This window comes from Cyprinodon variegatus, unplaced genomic scaffold, assembly GCF_000732505.1.
Source record: "Cyprinodon variegatus isolate N-32 unplaced genomic scaffold, C_variegatus-1.0 Scaffold883, whole genome shotgun sequence".
NCBI lineage: Eukaryota > Metazoa > Chordata > Actinopteri > Cyprinodontiformes > Cyprinodontidae > Cyprinodon > Cyprinodon variegatus.
In genome coordinates, this window is record NW_015151336.1 from 56,076 (window position 1) to 76,804 (window position 20,729).

General features: G+C 38.2%; 3 protein-coding genes across 3 annotated transcripts; all 3 read left to right on the forward strand.

Annotated features, from left to right (window-relative positions):
- Window positions 1-247: 247 nt before the first annotated feature.
- Window positions 248-4,001, forward strand: LOC107099546 (peroxisome proliferator-activated receptor alpha-like). Its single transcript, XM_015397713.1, has 4 exons — window positions 248-1,131; window positions 1,844-2,110; window positions 2,194-2,437; window positions 2,512-4,001. Exons 1-4 carry the CDS (start codon window positions 895-897, stop codon window positions 2,754-2,756), a joined length of 993 nt encoding a protein of 330 aa, XP_015253199.1. The 5' UTR covers window positions 248-894; the 3' UTR covers window positions 2,757-4,001.
- A 636-nt stretch (window positions 4,002-4,637) lies between these two features.
- cdpf1 (cysteine rich, DPF motif domain containing 1) lies at window positions 4,638-8,689 on the forward strand. Its single transcript, XM_015397734.1, has 3 exons — window positions 4,638-4,795; window positions 5,022-5,133; window positions 6,271-8,689. Exons 1-3 carry the CDS (start codon window positions 4,683-4,685, stop codon window positions 6,397-6,399), a joined length of 354 nt encoding a protein of 117 aa, XP_015253220.1. The 5' UTR covers window positions 4,638-4,682; the 3' UTR covers window positions 6,400-8,689.
- Window positions 8,690-8,709: 20 nt separating this feature from the next.
- Window positions 8,710-11,151, forward strand: LOC107099560 (cyclin-dependent kinase inhibitor 1B-like). Its single transcript, XM_015397732.1, has 3 exons — window positions 8,710-9,510; window positions 9,697-9,834; window positions 10,008-11,151. The coding sequence occupies exons 1-3, from the start codon at window positions 9,162-9,164 to the stop codon at window positions 10,013-10,015; spliced, it is 495 nt and encodes a 164-aa protein (XP_015253218.1). The 5' UTR covers window positions 8,710-9,161; the 3' UTR covers window positions 10,016-11,151.
- The last annotated feature ends 9,578 nt before the right edge of the window (window positions 11,152-20,729 follow it).

Below are 20,729 nucleotides of genomic sequence, written 5' to 3' on the forward strand. Positions count from 1 at the left end.
ATCTATCTATCTATCTATCTATCTATCTATCTATATCAATCTCAGCATGTATGTGTTGTTAGTTTTTAAGGTAAGAATGTCCCCATGTTTAAAGAATAGAACATTTGTTTTTGTCGCTTGTGGCCTGCCGTAGAGACATCCACACATGCATTACTGCTGCAGCATAGACAACATTCTGAAAAGGTTAATAAAATTGGTGAACACAAAATAAAAACTGTAAAAGTTTGATTATTTCTTTAATCCCAAGGCAGAATATAGAGTTTGCATCTTCAACATCTAACATAGAGCTCATTCTACAAATAAATTACACAGGTAATTGAGGTTTTGTAGATTAAAATTCCTATTTTTCCCCCCATTTTTTTTTTGTATGTTGTAATCATTATGTTTTGTTCATTAGTTACCAATTTTTACATTTTCACATTATTTAGTCAATAAATTTAATCGTGAATTAAGATAAAATCTGAGCATCCACGCAGGAGCTAAGCTTTATGAGCTGAACCAACTCAAAGTTCCCATCACTACAAACTATAGTTGTGGAAAAATAGTTTAGATGTAACAGCTGTAAGATTTATGAATACAGTCGCATTGACAGCAAAGATCTTTGTCTTTTGTCATCTTTTGCATGTGCTTTTTGCAGCAGTAGAACATGTCCCTCTGTGATTTAGCTCCAGCTTTAACATCCTTTACACTCATGTTTATTTATAGAAGCATGTCCCGTTACAGCTGGTTCAGAGTAGCTCCACATCTGGTCTGTCACTTGCACTGACTGCAGAGGGGTCAACGGGTTTGTTGCACTGACCTCTTAAATCGGGTGGAAACATGAGACTTTGAAGGCATGAGTTTGTTTTTGTTTTTTAAATCGGCTCTGCATCGTACGCATGAAATTGACTGAAAATGATCAATAGTAATATTTTTATCTTTTATGCACTAGCCATCCGGTTTGGTCGCATGCCCCAAGCAGAGAAGATGAAGCTCAAGGAGGAAAGTAAGGTTGTTGAAACAAAAGTAGAAGACGCCATCAAGGACGACCATAAGATTCTGGTCAGACAGATCCATGAAGCCTACCTCAAGAACTTCAACATGAACAAGGCAAAAGCGCGGCTTATACTAACTGGAAAAACCAGCAAGCCGGTAAAAGCAAAAGAAGAGAATTAAAATTTTTTATTACCGAACTAAAAATCTTTATTTTGGAATTTCTGAAGTAGGTTTTTTGTTAAAAGGTTTTACGCACTAATGTCTTCCCTGCAGTAAGGATGTATTTTGTGTCTTCCTGTAGCATAAGTAGAAAGTGGACTTCTTCTACACTTTAGGGTTTAAAGTGTCAAGAAACATCCAAACAGTTTATATCAACACAGGAAATGACGTTAGGAGAAGTTGCACCACAAAACATCTTTATAGCTATAAATCAAATGGCTGATATAAAACTATAAAAGTGTAAAAAAAAATCTGACAACTGCCATGGGTAACATATTAACTCTTTAAAGCCAATTGTATCATATTTGATACATAAGTTTTTGAGACCTCTACATCATCAGTGTTATATTTTTATTCTCGAAAACCCTGACTTACACAATAAGTCACATGTAGGGAACAGAAAATATTTAAAAGATTATAGAGAAATGCCTTATGTATCAAATTTGATGCAAATAAATAATCTAATTTAACTTTCTTTTTTGATGTCATTTGTTAGAAAGTTCAATGACAATTCTAATAAAGTTTCAATTACTTTATGGTCCAGGCTTTAAAGGGTTAACTGCTTATAAACTTTTAACAGAACCTCATTTCAAAAATGTTGACCCCTTTAACCTCTCCTAACATTGTACCCCTTTTTGTTCCTTAACAGCCTTTGATCATTCATGACATGGAGACATTTCAGCTTGCTGAGAAGACGTTAGCGGTCCACATGGTGAGGACTGAGTCTGCAGAGTCCAACAGAGACCTTCAAGCTGGGCAGATCATCCCAGCCATGGTGTATGAGGAGCTCCAGCAGAGGGAGGCTGAGGCCAGGCTCTTCTACTGCTGCCAGAGCACGTCTGTGGAGACGGTCACTGAGCTCACAGAGTTTGCTAAGGCCATACCAGGCTTTCAAAGCTTGGATCTGAATGATCAGGTAGTTATAGGAATCCTTTTAATGTATTCTGGTCCCTGTCCATCTTTAAGCAATGTTGTTTTTTCTTTCCCTCTGGTTTTAAGGTGACTCTCTTGAAATATGCGGTTTATGAAGCCCTTTTTACACTTCTGGCCTCATGTATGAACAAAGATGGCCTCCTCGTTGCGCGTGGTGGAGGCTTCATCACCCGCGAATTCCTCAAAGGCCTCCGCCGGCCTTTCAGTGACATGATGGAGCCGAAGTTCCAGTTTGCCACTCGCTTCAACTCTCTAGATCTGGATGACAGCGACCTGGCGCTCTTTGTTGCAGCTATTATCTGTTGTGGAGGTATGCTGCATTGTCATAACAGTTTTTCTCTAAACACAACAGAGGAATGTTGATCAATTGTTCTTCCTTATCAGATCGTCCAGGACTTGTGGATGTACCTTTGGTGGAGCAGCTGCAGGAGAGCATCATCCAGGCTCTACGGCTCCACCTGCTGGCTAACCATCCAGATGACGCTTTCCTCTTCCCAAGACTGCTGCAGAAGCTGGCTGACCTTCGGGAGCTGGTAACAGAGCATGCACAGCTGGTTCAGGACATCAGGACAACAGAGGACACTTCTCTGCACCCGCTCCTGCAGGAAATCTACAGAGACATGTACTGATAAAAAGCAGTTTTGAATATTTTGAAAGGGCAGCTTGCACGCTGCTGGGACCTATCATTTTTTTTGCACAAAGTCATAAATAAAAGCTAAATATTACTAAAATACAAATATATGTTGAAGCTGGAATATTAATACATTTACGTTAGTAACCGGAAAATATTTAAAGTGATCGAAGCACTGATCTGACCCAAAGAATATAAAAAAAAAAATGGATATCCTTCTATGGGGTTAGACTACGGTAGTCCTATTTATTGTGTGTATTTATTGAAAGGCTGCCTAATTTACTTTTGTCTATTTTAAGATTTAATGTTTTAGAAATACCAGAATCTGGGCTGTTAATATACGCTGCTTGAGACCAGATTAAATAAAAAATCTTTTTATTATATACAGCAGTTTATGATGTTACAAATTTATATTGAAATTACATTATATATTAAAAAAAATCATACCTCTCCATAGCTTTTTATAATTTACTTTTTTCAGGTTTCTAATCTGCACGGTAGATTATATCTTTGCGTAAATCACACCCCTTGCCAGTAATAAATATTTTCACTAAAAATAGTCTGATAACTTTGATCGTTTAGAATTTTGTAAATATAACAAGAATCCAGAGACGGCAGCTAAAGATTGTAAAGTAGCTACCAAATAAGGAAAATTTATACATTATGTGGTTATTTCAAAGTTTGAAATAATCTTGTATTTTGTAATAAAATTCTTTATATTTTTTAAAAATCATGTACAGTCCGAGCTATTATTTCAGTTAAACTTATATTCTCTAGAAGTGTTATATAAATTAAAGCATTTAATGATTTCTTCTTCAATGCTGTGAAATGTACATTCATGTAGCTGCCTGCTGAAGATACAGGTTATGTTTTTATGTCTTTTGTGGGTTTTTTTTCTGTTCATAATGAGTAAGATAAACTGTTTTTTTCCTAATTCTTACATTGATTTCTGTTTTTATACATATTTGTTTTGCAGATAAAATATAAATCATTTAATGTGGGTTTTGTATTTACTGATAAATCATGGATGGGGCTCCAAATTTACAGAGCAAAGAGATGTATCAATAAACTGGTGTATAAAGCTTGTTTGTGTCAGCCTGTCTTCAGAAATATAAATATGAGCACTTACACAATATTATGCTGCATGCAATTAATTGAATTGTATTTAACTAGTATTTAAGGGCCAGTAATGAATAAATTAAACTACATTTCTCAGGTTTTTTAAACTGTTGATTGAACTCCAAAAAACTCTCAAAAATCTCTTTTTTGCATTTTAATGTATTTTGTGGAAATATTTTAGTGTTTTTAGACTTACCAGCAGTTTTTGTAATTTTGGTATGAATATTTTTTCTTGCCTTGGTTTAAATCATGCCTCACAGGAGGTAGTTTTATTTTTTCATTTTAGTTGGGGGGGATTTTTAAGGCCCAAAGCTGTTTATGCTGCCCCTTGGGTTCATTTCTAGGAAGAAAGGTGTTTGTTTTTTTGTGTTTTTTGTTTTTCTTTTGGCTGCTAAATCTGGAAATTCAGTAACATTCTATTGTGTTTTTATTTGTTGTTGTAAATAACCCCTGTTGTTGCCCTTAAATGAGCTGAGGAAATAACTTTAACATTAATATATTGTGATGTCATTTGTATTTTTTTTTCTTTATCTGTATTTACTTTTTCCTCTATTTTTTTCCAGCTCTGAGCTATTTAATATTACTTGTTTTTTCTTGTTTATTATTTATAATATTTATTAACTTTGTGTTTCTGAGACCTTTCCCTGGAATTTAATTATTTCTAGCTAAAATTATTATTTTTTTATTATTATTACTATTCATCTTCACAACTCGGTGCCACCCCAGGCCAGTGGGTGGCGCTACTGTCTTACAGAACAGGATGGGTTTTTAGTCAAACCATTCTAGTATAGCTCTTCTTTAAACGATGGAACAAACTTCAATTGAAACCCCTCAAAGCACATTCTGTTGCCAGCTATGTGGTTTAAGCTCCCCTTTTACTTACTACGGCCAGAAACCACCCAACACCAGAGCCATTGTGTAAGTTTAAATGAAGTGAACCGCTCATTTTGGTGCTAGCGCTAGCTCATGCTAAAGCTAACGCTACTTTAGCTGTTGTGGGTGTTTGAGTTCAGCTCCTCCTGACGTCTCTGTATGGTTTTCAGTGCGCTGTCTAAGTCCAGTAGTATATTTTATAATTACATTGTTTCCAATAATAGTAACGTGTTAAGTATTTAAGCTAAGTGTTGTTTCTACCCTTCTTCAGGTTGCTGGAGGAATGTTTCGTAGCTAAAGACCCCTTCAGTCCAGAAAAGGAGAAGTTTCTGGTGTTGGGATCCACATGCAGCCTGTGCAACATCTGTGTCTGTGTTGGACCGGTAAGATTTTTAAACATCACACACACACACAATTTGAATGCATCTATCTGTTTGTAAATAAAGTGGGGATGTTTTTCCTGCTTATTTTATATCTATTTTATTATCTAGAGTTGTGGATGATACAAATTATCTACGGAAGAGGATAAGGGCCACTAAAAAAAACAACAACAAAAAAGTTAACTGATTTTTAAATTTAATTCAGTGTAATTTGTGATAAAATTTAGAATACGGACTTTAATCTAAGAATTCTGACTATTTTTCTTAGAATTCTGATTTTTTTTTCTCAGAATACTGATTTTTTTTTCCTAAGAATTCTGACTTTGATCTCAGAATTCAGAATTTAATGTCAGAATTCATTTTTTTTTTCTCTCAGAATTTATTACTTTTTTTCTCAATATTCTGACTTTAATCTCAAAATTCTGACTTTAATCTCAAAATTCTGACTTTAATCTCAGAATTCTGACTTTAATCTCAAAATTCTGACTTTAATCTCAAAATTCTGACTTTAATCTCGGAATTCCGACTTTAATCTCGGAATTCCGACTTTAATCTCGGAATTCCGACTTTAATCTCGGAATTCCGACTTTAATCTCGGAATTCTGACTTTAATCTCGGAATTTTGGATCTTAATGTAGATGGACACCTTGAAGGAAGAGCACTCAGGTTAACTGAAAAAAGATGAGTTGATTGGGAGGGCTAGTAACACATTGGTGGAAAATGACAGGATTAGGCGCCTTTTTACATACCCGATGGGTCCCTGGTGATGCTGTTTCATTAATGGAGGAGCAGAAGGTTATTAAAACAAGAGAGCTAATCTCTAAAACAGACATGGCTACAGCTTGATGCTAACATGTTTGTTAGCTGTCAGAATTCTGAGATTAAAGTCAGAATTCTGACTTTTTTCCCAAATTAAACTGAAATAATATTTTATTAATTTATTTTTTTTCAGTCGCCCTAATCCTCCTACATAACTATCACACTCTTTTGAATATGGTTATTTAAAAACTGCTATTTTGTAGCTGTGTGGCATATTTGCACATCCCTGTTGAGAAATTTCTTTGATATTAATTCCATTTTCTTAAGCTTACAGCAAGACTTGAAATTAAAACCTTGATATTTTGCTTTTCTTTTGTGCAGGACTGCAGCCTTTTCTACACCAAGAGGTTTTGCATGAAGTGTGTAAACAGGCACCTGGACCACTTTCCTCAGCAGATCCAGGCTGAACTGGCTAAGAAGAAACAGAGTTCTAATCCAAGTGTCTCATGACAAACAAGGTCCTCAAAAAAAATAAATAAATACATAAATAGTCGTGAGTGGAACAAAATGTTCAGTCCTAGAGGAACTGAAGCTGAATGCATTCGTTAAAGGACACTAATCTAGGTTGCTGCGGTATTCTGCTCCTTGATATTTGTTTATTGTGAAGATATTCAGGGCTGGGTAGTGTGATAACACCTTCAGTGCTGTTGCTACCATGAAAATGCTTCATGCAGCTGGTTCATATGTTTGGGACCAAGTAGCTGGAAAAAAACAGATTTTCTACCTTTTTAAATAATTCACACCCTTTAAACTTTTTCACATCTAATCTAGACAAAAAACCCCTGATTAATTCAAATTTAGATTCTGTTTGATAAATTAAAACTAAACACATTATTGCGTCATAAAACGATGCGTTTTCTTTTGAAATTAATGATGGAAAGGTGAAACATGCTTTTGTATTTCAGCCCACTTTAAGCTGATACCTCAAAATAAAATTCCAGTCCAACAGGCACCTTTAGAGATCACCTAGCTGGCAAGTGCTCCTACAAAGATACCCCTTGTACATTTTACCCAGAATGCATCCTGCTGTCGGGATGCATCGCTAGTGATAGAGAATTTATAAGAATGTGGAAAAAATACAAAGTTCTTTTACACCAATTGTTGCTTTTTAGTGTCTTTCCTGTTGCTTTAACCTCCTAACAGCAATATTTTCCGGCTGTGATGCCTTTTGAGACCCTTATCGAACACCCTCCCACCTTTTTGCTTACTTTTCCACCCAACCGAAGCAATCAAAGGTCTGTTTCCCGTCCGAATCTCGCTCGGCATGAGGCCGCGCACAGTTTACGGCAGCACAAACACATTATGGATTAAGTGCGATCCTACCCGATAACATCTATATAACAGATGGCCCCAGCTGCCTTTATCACGAGATGTTTTGAGCCTCGGCGAGGGTTAATTAAAACAGCATGGCCTCGAAGGCAGGCTTAACTCCCTCTTCTTTTTTTTCATTGCTGGCAATAAGCCGCAGAGGAATCCAGATGATAATCACTGGGGAGTGGATGTTGGGACATTGTAAAACGTATGCGAAGAAACATTTTAGCAGATTTTATTTTACTGGTTTAAAAAAAAAAAAAATCTGTGCTTTCAGCATGGAAAGAAAGCCATGACGATGAGGAGTTTTGCTATAAATCTAACTCCACCTGCTTTACCTCACCCCTCCCCTTGGTGTTTAAATTTTAAGCCCACATTAGCAATTACACCCAGTGAAGCACGCAAACCGCACCAGTGCCAAAGTCTGACACGATAGGCACCGAGCCAACAATGACGGCAGGCCTCCCTTCACAGCTGATGTCATTGGAGTTAGAGGTGAAGCCTTTTTTTTTCTGTTCTCATGGAAAAAGAAAAAAAAAAAACAGAAAAAAACTCCCTAGATTGACCCTATAAGCTTCAGCTCAGCGCTGATTGAATCAAAGGTACTGTTTATGTGATAGCAAATAGCTGTGTTAAGTGTCAGCTCGCATGCACTGATTGCATGATTGATTCATGTGATAGCGGGTCCCGCCTGCAGTGAGGCTTCGACGAACTACTACTACTACTACTACTACTGCAGGAGTTATCACGTGTTCGCTGCCTGTTTCATCCTGCAGGAGCATGAAGCTGCAAATGCCCGTCTATTTAAAGCTGTTGGCAGAAACACGGAGCCCTGCCAAAAAATATTCACACCGAGGGATATAATTTCCACATTTCAACCACGATCTTCTGCCTCTTTTATTGGGAGTGTTATAAACCAACACATTGTGACTTGGATTTGTCAAGTGGATCAAAATAAGCTGGTTTTCAACCTTTTTTATTTATTTTAAATCTGTATTTAACATCATCCTGAAAAACACTATCTGCATCCTGAAGCACGGTGGTGGAAGTGTCATCCTTTATTTCCATTGGGGAAGCTATAAATGTAAATAAAAGACAGATATTCGTCCTGTACGGTATAGATCTAGCCTTGGTGGTGGGAAAGAAAATGCAAAAAAAAGAAAAGGGAACTAAATAATAATTGATAATTGAACTTTATTAATCTGACATTGGAGAAACTAACCTTTGCATTTAATCCATCCCCTTGGGGAGCAGTGTGACATGGAATGATGGGAGGGTATAATCTGCTTTATGTGACTTGCATCATCCCCACTCATAAACATGGTGGTGGCTGCATTATGTTTAATAGATTCTGGGTTTTAAACATAAAGTATAGCAGATTCCACTTCTTTGCACTTTTTTCCTGATGGTCAATCACATATAATCCTATTGGACTTTTTTTCAGTTAGTTTTTGCACGGCCAAATGAAAAAAAGGGAAAAAAATGAGCAGAGGGGCTCATATTCGCAGGGCAGCTCCGGCTCAGATCTGCAGTTGTTGTTCCCTCTGCTGTGCTGAGGATGGGGCGGGGCGCCTACAGCGACGAATCGCTTCTCTGTTTAAATAGTCAGGTTTCCTCCTTCGCTCACAGCTCTACGCCATGTTGGCTGTTTTGGCTTGTTTTCATGAGACTTTTACTACGAACCTGACAGGAGTGGCTGCATGAAAACATCCCCCCCTTTTCTCTGGGAGACATTCCGTTTTTTATTAACGCGTAATTTGGATGATCGGCGCAGGAAGGACGCATGGTGACTTTTCATTTGGAGGGAATACTACTTTGGAATAACAATCTTTAAAGGGACCCACGCCTCATTTTTTATTTTTTTTTTTCTTGCTGCGGTTTCTTTGGTTTTCTGTCGTCTTATGTGCAACAAGATGTCAGAGGTTCGGCTTTCTAACGCGAGTCCCACGGTGGAGCGCGTGGACGCGCGGCAGCCGGACAGCACCAGGTCGGTGCGCAGGGTGCTGTTCGGCACACCTGACCCGGAGGAGACGCGCAGGCAGGCGGAGGCTCTGCAGCAGCAAGCCGTGGACGATTTCACGGAGAGGTACAACTTCGATCCGGTGGAGGACAGGCCGCTCTCTCCGGGGGAGTACGACTGGCAGGAGGACGGAGACGCGCCGGAGTTTTACCGGAGGCCGCCCCGGGGGAGCAGGCCGCCCAGCGGGGAGGCTGCATACACTTCTAACGGTTCACGGAAACGACCTGCAGGTGAGGAAAAAAACATCTCTGCACCTTTTTAGCGCAATTTTACCGAAATTAAGAGAAAATAGATGCAATCTATTTTTTTTATCGTTTAAAATGTTCATTTTGCAAACAAGTGTTGCGTTTTTTTCTTCATGCAATCTTATTCATCTGACCGTTTCTTAATTGTTTATGGGGGTTTTGCATCTGCAGGGAATTGCTCTGAGGACTGCACGAGTCAAAAGAAAAAGTCGCATTCCGATGAAGACGACGACGATAAAGGTGCAGGAAGCCAAAGAGTGCAGAGAGCCAGCAGGCCAGAGGAGGAGGACCCGAGCCCCCCGGTGCCAGGTTAGAAACCATTTTCTCTCCTCTGCGCTTTGAACAGCTGCTGTCCTCCTAAAGGGGGCTCATATGCATCAAGATCAGCAGCACTTATCCTCTCTATAGCTCTGAATCTTTCCCTTTTCTCTGTGCGCATCAATAAGCAATTGCATTTTTTTTTTCTTCTTTGCATCCCACAGCGCAATGAGACCTGTCGCCTGTGGAACACCGTGGGCTTCCTCACCATCTGACAGAAGACGTGGAGAGAAACATAGAAAAACAAAGCAGCTTTATCCCAGAAGGGAGGAGGAGGAGGAGGCTGCACAAGCACTGAATATGTACACTATCGACTTTTGGCACTCTTATTTTTCTATGATAAAAATGCCTCAAAAGCAGCAGACAATTGTAGCAGTGTGCAAATTGATTTTTGCTCATATTTTTATATATATAAATATATATATATACTACCTATGTTTCAGATGTAGCAAATAATTGGTTTTAATACCTTTTTTTCCTGTAAAATATGTCTGTGTGACTTTGACTTGGGGAACTGCAGTGCAATTCCCATCAGATAAATTTGAAAGTTATTTAGTATAAAAAAAATGCTAATTTGTGTCATTATTCAGGTATTTTTATGTTTCGTTTTATTGTAGAAAAAGAAAAATACAGATTTCAAACATCAGGGTTACGTGGATACAAAATGTTAACTTTTTCTACGGTGTTGTTATTGAAGGCCCGCATGGTTCACACTTTAAATTTGTGGATCCATGCAACTGGGAACAGGCATGATAGATAAAGTTTACAGCCTTATTCCCTATTTTTTATTTTTATTTTTTTCCAAATGGGATCAGGTCGGGAGGGGGTCGAAATTCTGCCTTTTTATTTTGGGCTTTTTTTTTCTCTCTCTCTCCTGTGGTTAAAACTGCTGAGCAATATTCTTCATTCTTTGAAAAAAAAAATCCTAAAAGTTTGATTTAAATTTCTAAAATTCTTCCATGCACCCCCTCTCCAAACGTAGGTTTGCTCCAGGGTAACATAGGCGGACAAAAACGTATAAACCACTGGGCTTTCTTTATGCAAATATGTGAATCAAAGAATCATGTTTGTGGTGTAAAATTCATGTGGAACATGGAATTGATTGCACTATTCATTTCATATTTTCCATGAGGGCAGAAATACAAAGTGACCCCCCCCCAACTCTGCATAAAACATTGAAGTGTTTATTTTTGTTTTTCAAAAACACTGTAAGACTATACTAACTTATTTATGTCTGTTTTTTGTGGGTTAATGTTTAGCTTCCCAAAGCAAAATTTTGTGCATTATTGTAAATATATATTTTCATTGTTTTGTGTTTTTTTGTGTTTTTTTTTTTCTAAGATGAATAAATAAATTTGCTAAACTGAGCCAAATAATTGCAATGGTCTATTTTTTTCACGTGCAAAACAAAGTTAAGTTAAATTGCTGCACATTTGTGACATTAGTTGTTTTTTTTTGTTGTTTTTTTTTCTTCTGACTAGAAAGATGGAAGTTGTTTGTTTGCAAATCTGTGTGGTGCAGAGGAAGTTCAGAAAGGGGTTAGCGGAAAAGGAAAGGATCCTTTTCGGACTATAAAGGAAAAGTGTACATTTTGTGCAAAGGAACGACAGGAGAGTGCTGGTCGTGACTGCTGAATCCCTTCGGTCTGCAGTTAAAAAACAACAGGGGTATGTCCTGAGGAAAGAAGGGAAAAAAAAGAGAGGGAAGAAAAGTTTCCTTTTATTGGCATTCCCAGGCTCCAATCAGAGCAGAGTGAAGAAAAGCAGACCACTTAGCTAGCAGCCAGTTAGAGCAGTGGGAGGGAACCAAAGGACAGTACAGGCTGTTCTTTTCATAAGGCACACACCACCAACCAATTAGTTTCATTGGCTGACTCTTTCCTGTTGATACAAGTGTGTAGGAGTCAAGTATAGAGAGAGCTCCTCTAATGATAACTCACACTGGCTTTGAGTGTCTGCAGGATTTACAAGCAAGCTCATATATATTTATCACCATTTTCACCTTTTGGCAGCAAATATTCACACTTTTTGACCCCGTACTCCAATGCAACAGTCACTTTTCAAAAGTATGCTTTCTGGACATCTTATTGGACAAGAGTATTTTGCAACCTCAGCATCTGCTTTATGCCTTCTTCTTTCTTCTTGGTAATAAAACTCAAATTTCTGGTGTTGATCCGTATTCTAATGCTGCAGAGCTCTGCAAGGCAGGGGGATCTTTGCTGAAAAGTCTCAAAACAGGTCACATATCTGACCCTCTTTTTAGCATTATGTCTATGCATGTATCTGTTTAAGATAAAGAAATCCTCATACAAAGAAACCTACAAATTAGTTTCACAATACTGTATTTTTAGGAGCCCTTATTAATGCTGTCTGTTAATATTGTAAAGCAATAGAATATATACAAGCTATTTATGTTGATCTGTAAAGGCTTGCATAAAACAAACGTTTACTCACATATGTCAATATTTTCTCAAATTATTATTATTTTTCTCAACATATTAAATGTTATGGCTTGTAGGTATTGTTTCCATATACTCAATTATCTCTTTAAAGCAATAATCTGGGTAAGAACAGCAGAAACGTGTATTTTTAATAAAAGATTAAAGGCTTGGGGGATCTTCACACCTCTAAGCCTCTAAGATTTTGTCTTTTATTAATAAGCAACAAAAATCACACCATCTCTTCTGTAGCCATGGTAACCACAGATATAGTGAACCCTCAGGGCCAGCCCAGGGTTGAATGAGCCAAACTAAATATTTTGGATAGTATACATTTGAGATAGAAGGCTAAACCTACAGAAAATAATCACAAAGATATATATTTTTTGGATAAGATAACTCGAATAGGTTTAAAATGATGTCATTTGGCCGCAGCAATAGCAGCCATCAGTTCTTTTGAGAAGGCTGTCAGTATTTTTATATGACTGTGGAGGAGCTTTTTCAAACCCTAATTTTCAGATTTGTTTCTTTAAAATTTCAGTCTCATTGACGTCATACCACGGAATCTCAATTGCATTTCAGGGTAGACTTCAACTAGGCCACTTCAAAACCTTCATTTAGGTTTATTTGAGCCACTTTTTGATGTTGAATAGATTAGTTACCTGCTGCATTACCAAAGTGATGCCTGGAATAGATTTTTTCATAGTAGAATATAAGTCAACTACAGCTTTCTGACAAGTTCCTGAAGCTGTTGTGAAGTCTCAGACTACAGCACTGCCTCCACCATGTTTGACTGTCAGTATGATGGAAATCTGTGTTAGTATTGGGTCAGATGTAACAGGACACCTTCTAGATATTTCCACTTTTGTCTTGCAGTCTCCCATGGAGGCCATTTTCACTCTGTAGCCTATAGTTACATCATGAACTCTTACTTTAACTGGGGCAAGGGAAGCCTGCAGTGCTTTAGAGGTTCTTATATTGGTTATCTTCGGCAGATCTTCTCATACCAACAATGACACCGCATGTCGAGAGGTAGACAGGCCTTGACCAGCGCTTTGAAAAGTTAATTTAGTTCCTGTACACACTGGGTCGCTTTAAACAACCCTTAGTTTGCCTCTGAATTAAAGAAACGTCTCTGGATTTGCTGCATGAAATAACAGTAAACAGAAAAATATTCTGTCTTTGCACCTGCAAATGTTTTATTTTCATATAGTTACCACTGTAACCTTACCCTTCATAATTACGTGCCCTACTGTAAGTTTGAAAAGAAAGCGATACAATCCAAAGAGAAAAGAAAAGGAAACAGGGAACGGTGGAGGAAATCAGGAAGAATGGGAAATGCTCTTTGGTTACGTTTTGCCACAGCTGAGCCAAGTAAGATCCAGCTTTGGAAGTAAAAACGTGAATCTAAGAAAACAAAAAAATATTGTTCTCTTTACACATTTTAGGTTTTTTGATCTTTCTTATGAGTTTTGCAGCTTGCCTGTGCATATCTCAGATGCTGGCTTTCCTGCTGGTTCAGTGCTGGAGTGTTTAGTTTGACTTGCAGCAGGGGTCACCAATACTATGCAGGCCTGCTTCTCTGCTCACGGAAACAAACGCTCTGGGACGAGCTGTAGAAGTGTTTGATAGTTTACCCAAAACAAAAAGGAACAGTTCAGCTCTATTTGAACTTTTCTAGAAATACATTGATTTATATCCATTCATTTGATTACGAGTATATGTTTTACAAAGAATAATTGCAATGCTGTGATTTTTGCTTTTGTCATGCCTTAATTCGTTTAACTAACAAATAAATTGAATCAGACAAAGATAAACAGATTAAAATTTAAATGTAGCTTTCTTTACACTAGATTCAATTGCTCACCAACTCACAAAAACATCCACCACTAGGGGTGGTAAGCTACATTGCAGGCACAGCTACCTGGGGAACACTAAGCATGAAAGACCTACAATCGACGCTATTATGCCCTCTGACCATCAACAGCAGGATGGGGGGTGGATGGGTCAACACCAGGGGTGCTCAAGTCCAGTCCTAAAGAGCTACTATCCTGCAACTTTTTAATGCTACCATTTTTAACCCACCTGAATCAAATGAGTGGCTCGTTACCACACCTCTGCTGAGCTAAATGAGGAGATTGAGGCTTTAGATTCAGGTGTGCTAGAGAAAAGATGCATCTAAAAGTTGCAGGATGGTAGCTCTTGAGGACTTGAGCAACCCTGGTCTACCCCAAGGACACAGCAACTTAGAGGGATGACGTAGGCATATGAAAAAGTGACATATGAGGCCTTGATCTAAAGGAATCCATGGTCAGACTTGAAGCAGGGTTGCTACCATTGACCCAGTGGCGGTTCTAGACCCAGTTTGTCAGGGAGCCTGATGGGGCCAGTGTATTTATTAAGAAGATTTTTTTGAGCTAAACATAAAGCCCCTGTCACACCTTATGCCAAAAATGCTAGCATATGTTGGATAAGTTATGGCTAAGTTGCGTATAAGTTATGAGCACGCTGGCACAAGTCGACAAACGACAAGTACTTCAAAAAATTTTGAGCATGCTAAAAATTTCCGGATGTATGCCGGCATATGCTATACTTGGGCCATAAGTTATAGGTAAGTTATCTGATCGTTGACATACGTTAAGTTTAAGTAACCTATAAGTCATAGCTTCTAGCTTATCCAAAACCTATGAGTAAGTTGTGCATAACTTCTGGGTAACTGATCAAGAACGTATATCCAACACATATTATTTGACGTGTTCCAGACAACTGCTGAATGTGTTTCTAACTTATAGCAACTGTTTAATGGCGTACTGGCAGCATTTTGGTATAAAAGGGGATTCACAGGAGGAAACAGTCAGTATTGCTCTAGACTTCATCCCCATCATAGGGTAAGCGAGAAGGAGAGTGTGATGGATTCTCCCTGCGTTCATGCCCACAGCCACGACCAACAAACTTTCTAGCAGACATGACACAGAATCTGCTGCTACTGCAAACCTTCTTTCTTTATTTTTATTTATTCTTTTTTTTCATTTATTTATTTATTTTGCATGTAGTAAACAGCAGCTAGATTGATACCGAAATCAAATAAGCCTCCGGGCGCATTGCTTCCCCCCTCAGGACACTGGCATTTCATTGACATTATGCTGCCCTGCGTTATGCATTAGTTAGGCTGTTGTTGGGCATACGCTCTGGACTCTTTATGAATACTCTATTTATACGCCCAAAATTGAACAATGCATAGAAAGTTAAGCGTATGCCAGCATTTTAGAGGATTCTGGGACATCAGTCATATGCTGGCTATATCGTCAAGGTGTGAGAGGGGCTTAAGCAAACAATAGATGTGTTTTAATCAGCTTTTTGACATATTGCATCAGAAAATCTTAATAGAAACAGTGAAATTAGAAAGAAAGACTACAGTACTTCAAATTTGGAAAAAGTTTTACATTCGCTTGAGGTGGTTTTTGGCTTTTGCAAAAAATCTATAATGCACATAACGGTAAATGGAAGGAGTTTTCGATTCAGCTCTGATGTAGCAAACTTTAGCCTAATGTGACAGATCAGCTGTTTCTGCTGTCAATGTCTTTCCGGATGTTTCTATTATGCTCCTCAACATGGCTGGAAGCAACATCGCCAAGACTAGCTGACATATTTACATAAGAACAATTTCCTCAATAGAAACACATTCATGAAACCTTTCCTTCGTTACTGATCTGTGGTCCATTAAAGCCCCTACATCCTGTTTATTACAGCCATGCATGACGTTGTACTGTGGACAACGAAGTATGACGACACTACGCTTTACATTGCTTGGTTAATTTGCTTTGAACCAAATGGAAACACCACTAATTCTCACTTCTTACTATTGTACATAATTTGTATTTTCCAAGACTCATTTTCAGCTTTAAAAATAGAATTGATGGTGTTCCTCCCTCTAAATACTTTGGATTAAGCGTCACTGAATTGCATGTTTCCGTCTGGCGACATTTCTTTTTTTAACGAAAAAACTAATTATGTCCGCCATGCCTTCCTAATGCAACATCCTAGTGATTTTGTGTATGTGCGTGCTCCTGCAAGGGAGGGCTGTTTCCCTTTTGTTGGAGGTTGCTAACAAACCTCAAGGATGGATTCACAACTTGTGGTTCTGGTGCTGCAGATCCCAGAACTTTGATCTTGCAAATTAAAGCTTTGCTTCCAATTGAATAGAACTGAAGCTAAAATGTCAATACTTTAATTTCTAAATTATCGTTAAAGTAAAACAGTAAATGTAAACATTTAAGTTGGTACATGGGACCAATCGCTTATGGTTTTTGTGCCAGCACATATGATAAAAAACTGACTTAATATCTTGTCTTAAAGTCGTAGGGAAGCGGCTGTTCCAACCATTGCAGTTCCGAATTCTTCTGAGTGGTGCCCAAATTTACAGGAGCGAATACAGTGAATGTGATTGGTCGTTTATCAAGGGGGCGGGACTGTTGTAGCCGGTTTGTTGGAAGCATCTTGCTAACCAGTAAGCAACTTATTACTAGTGGGTTCCCAATGGGAAATTACATTGGGACCAAGTAGCACTTCGAAACCACACTGTCAAGGAACGCTATGGACAGCGGAAACATGCAAGAGGAGAGAGTTTTGTGTCGGAGGTTGGATGGTTGGATGATTCATTTTTTAGATGAAGGCTTACAGCCGTACATGTTTGAGCCCTTGCCTCGCAACGCCGCCAGTCTGTTAGCTCTACGCCTGCTGAAGACACAGACGTCCATCCCCGTGAACACTGGGACGTAATTCAATGGGAAAGTAAATGATTCTTATTTCAACCGTTGCGTATATAAGCCGCGAAATATGAATCAAGATGACCGAAAAAATTTGATTGACAGATGACCGTTGATATATGATTGGTCGAATTTAGTGTACAAGCTGACGTCTAACTGGCCTGCATAAAATAGCGGTGAAAAAAAAAACAGATTTTAAGACAGGATAAAAAAAATGAAATTCTCTAACTTATATACATGTTTAAGACAGAATGATTTCAAATTTAAATATGACTTCCCTATGGCTTTAAGTCCAGGGGTCATAACAGGGTCCCAAGGCATGTGATACAGGGGGACTGGCCCCTTTTGGCCCCTGTCTAGAACTGCCCATGCAGCTCCAAACGTAACCATGGAGAAACTTCACAGGAGTGGCTGGTCTGCCAAGATTACTCCAAGAACACATGGAGGACTCATCCAGGAGGTCACAGCATTTAAAGAAGTCTAGGCCACCTATATACTCTGTTCATGCATGTGTTCAACAATATGAAAGAGACTCCATGGGAAAGCTCCAAGGTAAAAAACCCTGCCAAGATAGTCGGCCAAGATTAGAGCTTTATTCTGGGCAGTGTTTTAGTAAACATCTAAACTGAATCCCTGCAGTTTTTTTTTCCTGCATTTTTAATTATGCATTACAAACCCACAAGATTTGATCAGACTGAGCTCAGTAGTAGATTTTATGTGCTTTTCCCAGACAAATAAACAAAAACACATACCCCTGTCTCAACTCTTCTGCCGAGAAGAATCAGGTGACGGCGCTCAGAACAGAATGGACCCACTGTGTTCGTGCTATGGAAACAAACTGTCTCCAAGGCCAACTGAATGCTGACTTTTCTCTCACATTCAAGCACTTACACCTCACACACACCCACACACATATATGAACAATCAGGGCCTATCATGGGGATTTGATTTCTTGCATTTGACCCTGAGGGTTTTGTGAGATGCAACAACAGAAGAAGAGCAATTCAGGATAAAATAATTCAACAGTCAACTGCTGATCTGCTCTTGTCTTGCTAATAACCTAAGGCCTGAATATATATCACAAGTCAGGCATCTGTCACTTTGAGCTCAGCATGTGCAGGCTTCTAAATTTGCATGGGAACCGGAGCAACATGACACCTAACACTGAAGATAGAAGCTAAAAACACTGCTGTTACGTTTTAGTTTTCTTCCATGTGACAAGCGTTTTGGTTTTTGGTGCCAATGTACATTTGCTCTTAGGCACTTTGCCATGTGTCTGTCAGTGTGTCACCTTCAGCTAAGATACAATAATCACAGAGCTTGCAGCAGGTAAGCAAACAGCACGGCAATGAAAACTGCTGTTTATGATCTCTGCACAGCTGACACCGTAGCTGGGACTTTTACCACTGAGTAATGTTTGACCCGAGGACAGACATGTGGCTGCAGGAACCTTGAGCAGTCCCAAGTCACACTCAGGTTTGCTCAGCCTGCTTTTGCATAGATATAGGGTGATATAATTGGGTGTCTTCATGACTCCTTGGAGGGCAAAGGTTAAAGGTCAACCCCTGACACAAAGGCTGCAAATAATCATTTTATCCCACTGATCAGAGAGACTTAAAAGGACAGCCTGCACTATGTGCATTCAGTTTTCCAAATAACTAAATTGGCCTATTTTACTGTTTTCATTTTTAATTACAACAATCAGTAATTTATGTTACTATGAGGCTGTTTTTCCCTTTTATAGGAACTTTTTATAGGACCAAATAATTCATTAAAATTGAAAGAGAATGAAGCTGCCAATTCTGTTTAAGGCCAAATGATCTGATCTTAAAGACTGTAACCTACAAGAAGGAAGTTAAAGTTGGATCAAGTAAATCATTAGTAGAATTGATTTCTCTGGTCTGTTTTTTGGAGCTCACAGTTTAGACCCAAATTATTCACGCTAATGACAGATTTAAAGGAAATTTCCTTTTTATTTAACTCCAAAGTTTTTTTTATTTTTTTTTCCTGAAATCCCGGAAATCCACTTCCCATGTATTTCTGGTAAATGGATTTCCTGGATTTCAGGGAGAAAAAAAAAACTTTCTGGGAAGAGGTAAACTAGACTAGAGTTTTAATAAAATGAACATGTTTTTAAAAAAGTGTTGTTTTATATCATTACAACTAACAAGTATTTACTCTTAAGAAGAGCAGCTCTTAAAGGTTGGAAGGCCACCGTCCTATCACCCTAATTTATAGCTATTCATGCAGATTTTCTATCATAATTAACTAGGAACATGTCTTGGTTACTTTAAAAAAAACAATTATCAGTAGGGAAAAAACACGTTAGTATGGTTAAACAATTACTCTAAACCTAAAGCTGTTCTTTTATCTGTTTAGTTTACATTTGATCTTACTGCTTTATGCCTCCTCTGGCATACATTAGAGTATAATGCAAAATGCTGGTCAGACTGAGGTTACCATCACAACACAGCAGATATGCATCTGATATGAAAGTGGCTTGAGTCTAATTTAAGAAAAATCTAATTTACACCGGGCTTGAATCACATTTGTGGCACTTTAACCAGCAGTGTGGCTGTGCCAAGTTTAGTTTAGACTCCTAGACATCCTACAGCCTCTTGAATTCCTTTATTTCCTGTGGATGTCAGCAGTGGTGTCAAAAGTACACATATTTGTTATTTAACTAGAAGTATAGATACTGCGGTTTAAAAACACTCTGGTAAAAGTTGAAGTATCAACTTGACCTCTTTACTCAAGTAAAAGTGAAAAAGTATATGCACCATAACTACTTAAAGTATAAAAGTATAAACTAAACTTGAAAAAAAAAAAAAAAACGCCAGATGCCACTACATGCTCAAATTTTTGACTATTTCGAAAAATTCTTTGAGATAGGACCAAGGATGAGGGAGGTCTTGTTGGTCTCCGTCTCCCGATACGCTCTCGCCTGCGTCCGACCTTTCAGACATTTCAACATCTTTTTCTGAATCCGACATTGTAGCATGGCATAGACAATTCACGTTTGCAGTTTGAAGAACACCTGCTTGCTTCTGAGGATTTCCTTTAGCTAACCAATGAGTGTTTGCATTATATGACTCATCCAATGACACTTGTTTTCACTAGATGTGGATGGAGCCAATGATCTGCATTGGATGGTGCACATGACGTGAAATAAATATTTATAAACATTAAACCGAAGCCAAGAGTAACGAGTAATGTTTGTTTTAAAAATTTAAGAAATACAAAGTACAGATTCTTGTTCAAAAATGTAATGAGTAGAAGTCGGAAGTAGGAAGAAAATAAGTAATGGAGTAAAGTATAGATACCTTAGTACAGTAACAAAGTATTTGTACTTCGTTACTTGACACCTCTGGATGTCAGTAATGTGTGTGAGGAAATTATACGACCACCAAAATGAATCTGTAAGAGATTTTCCATACCCCACTAAGCGTTCTGTTATTGTGTAAGTGGCTTCTTTAATATGTCACTTTTAGGACATCTTTTAGCAGCCCAATGCACTAAAACCTTAGAATAAACAAAAATAGAAGTAGAACTGAAATGATGTAATGAATCCAAAATACGAAGGTTTGTAATTCCAGGGTCTTGTGATCAATAATCCAAGAATCTCTTGTCTGTCCTGCAATCATTCTGTTACACTCATGTGCGTACCTTCTCAGACTAATAAT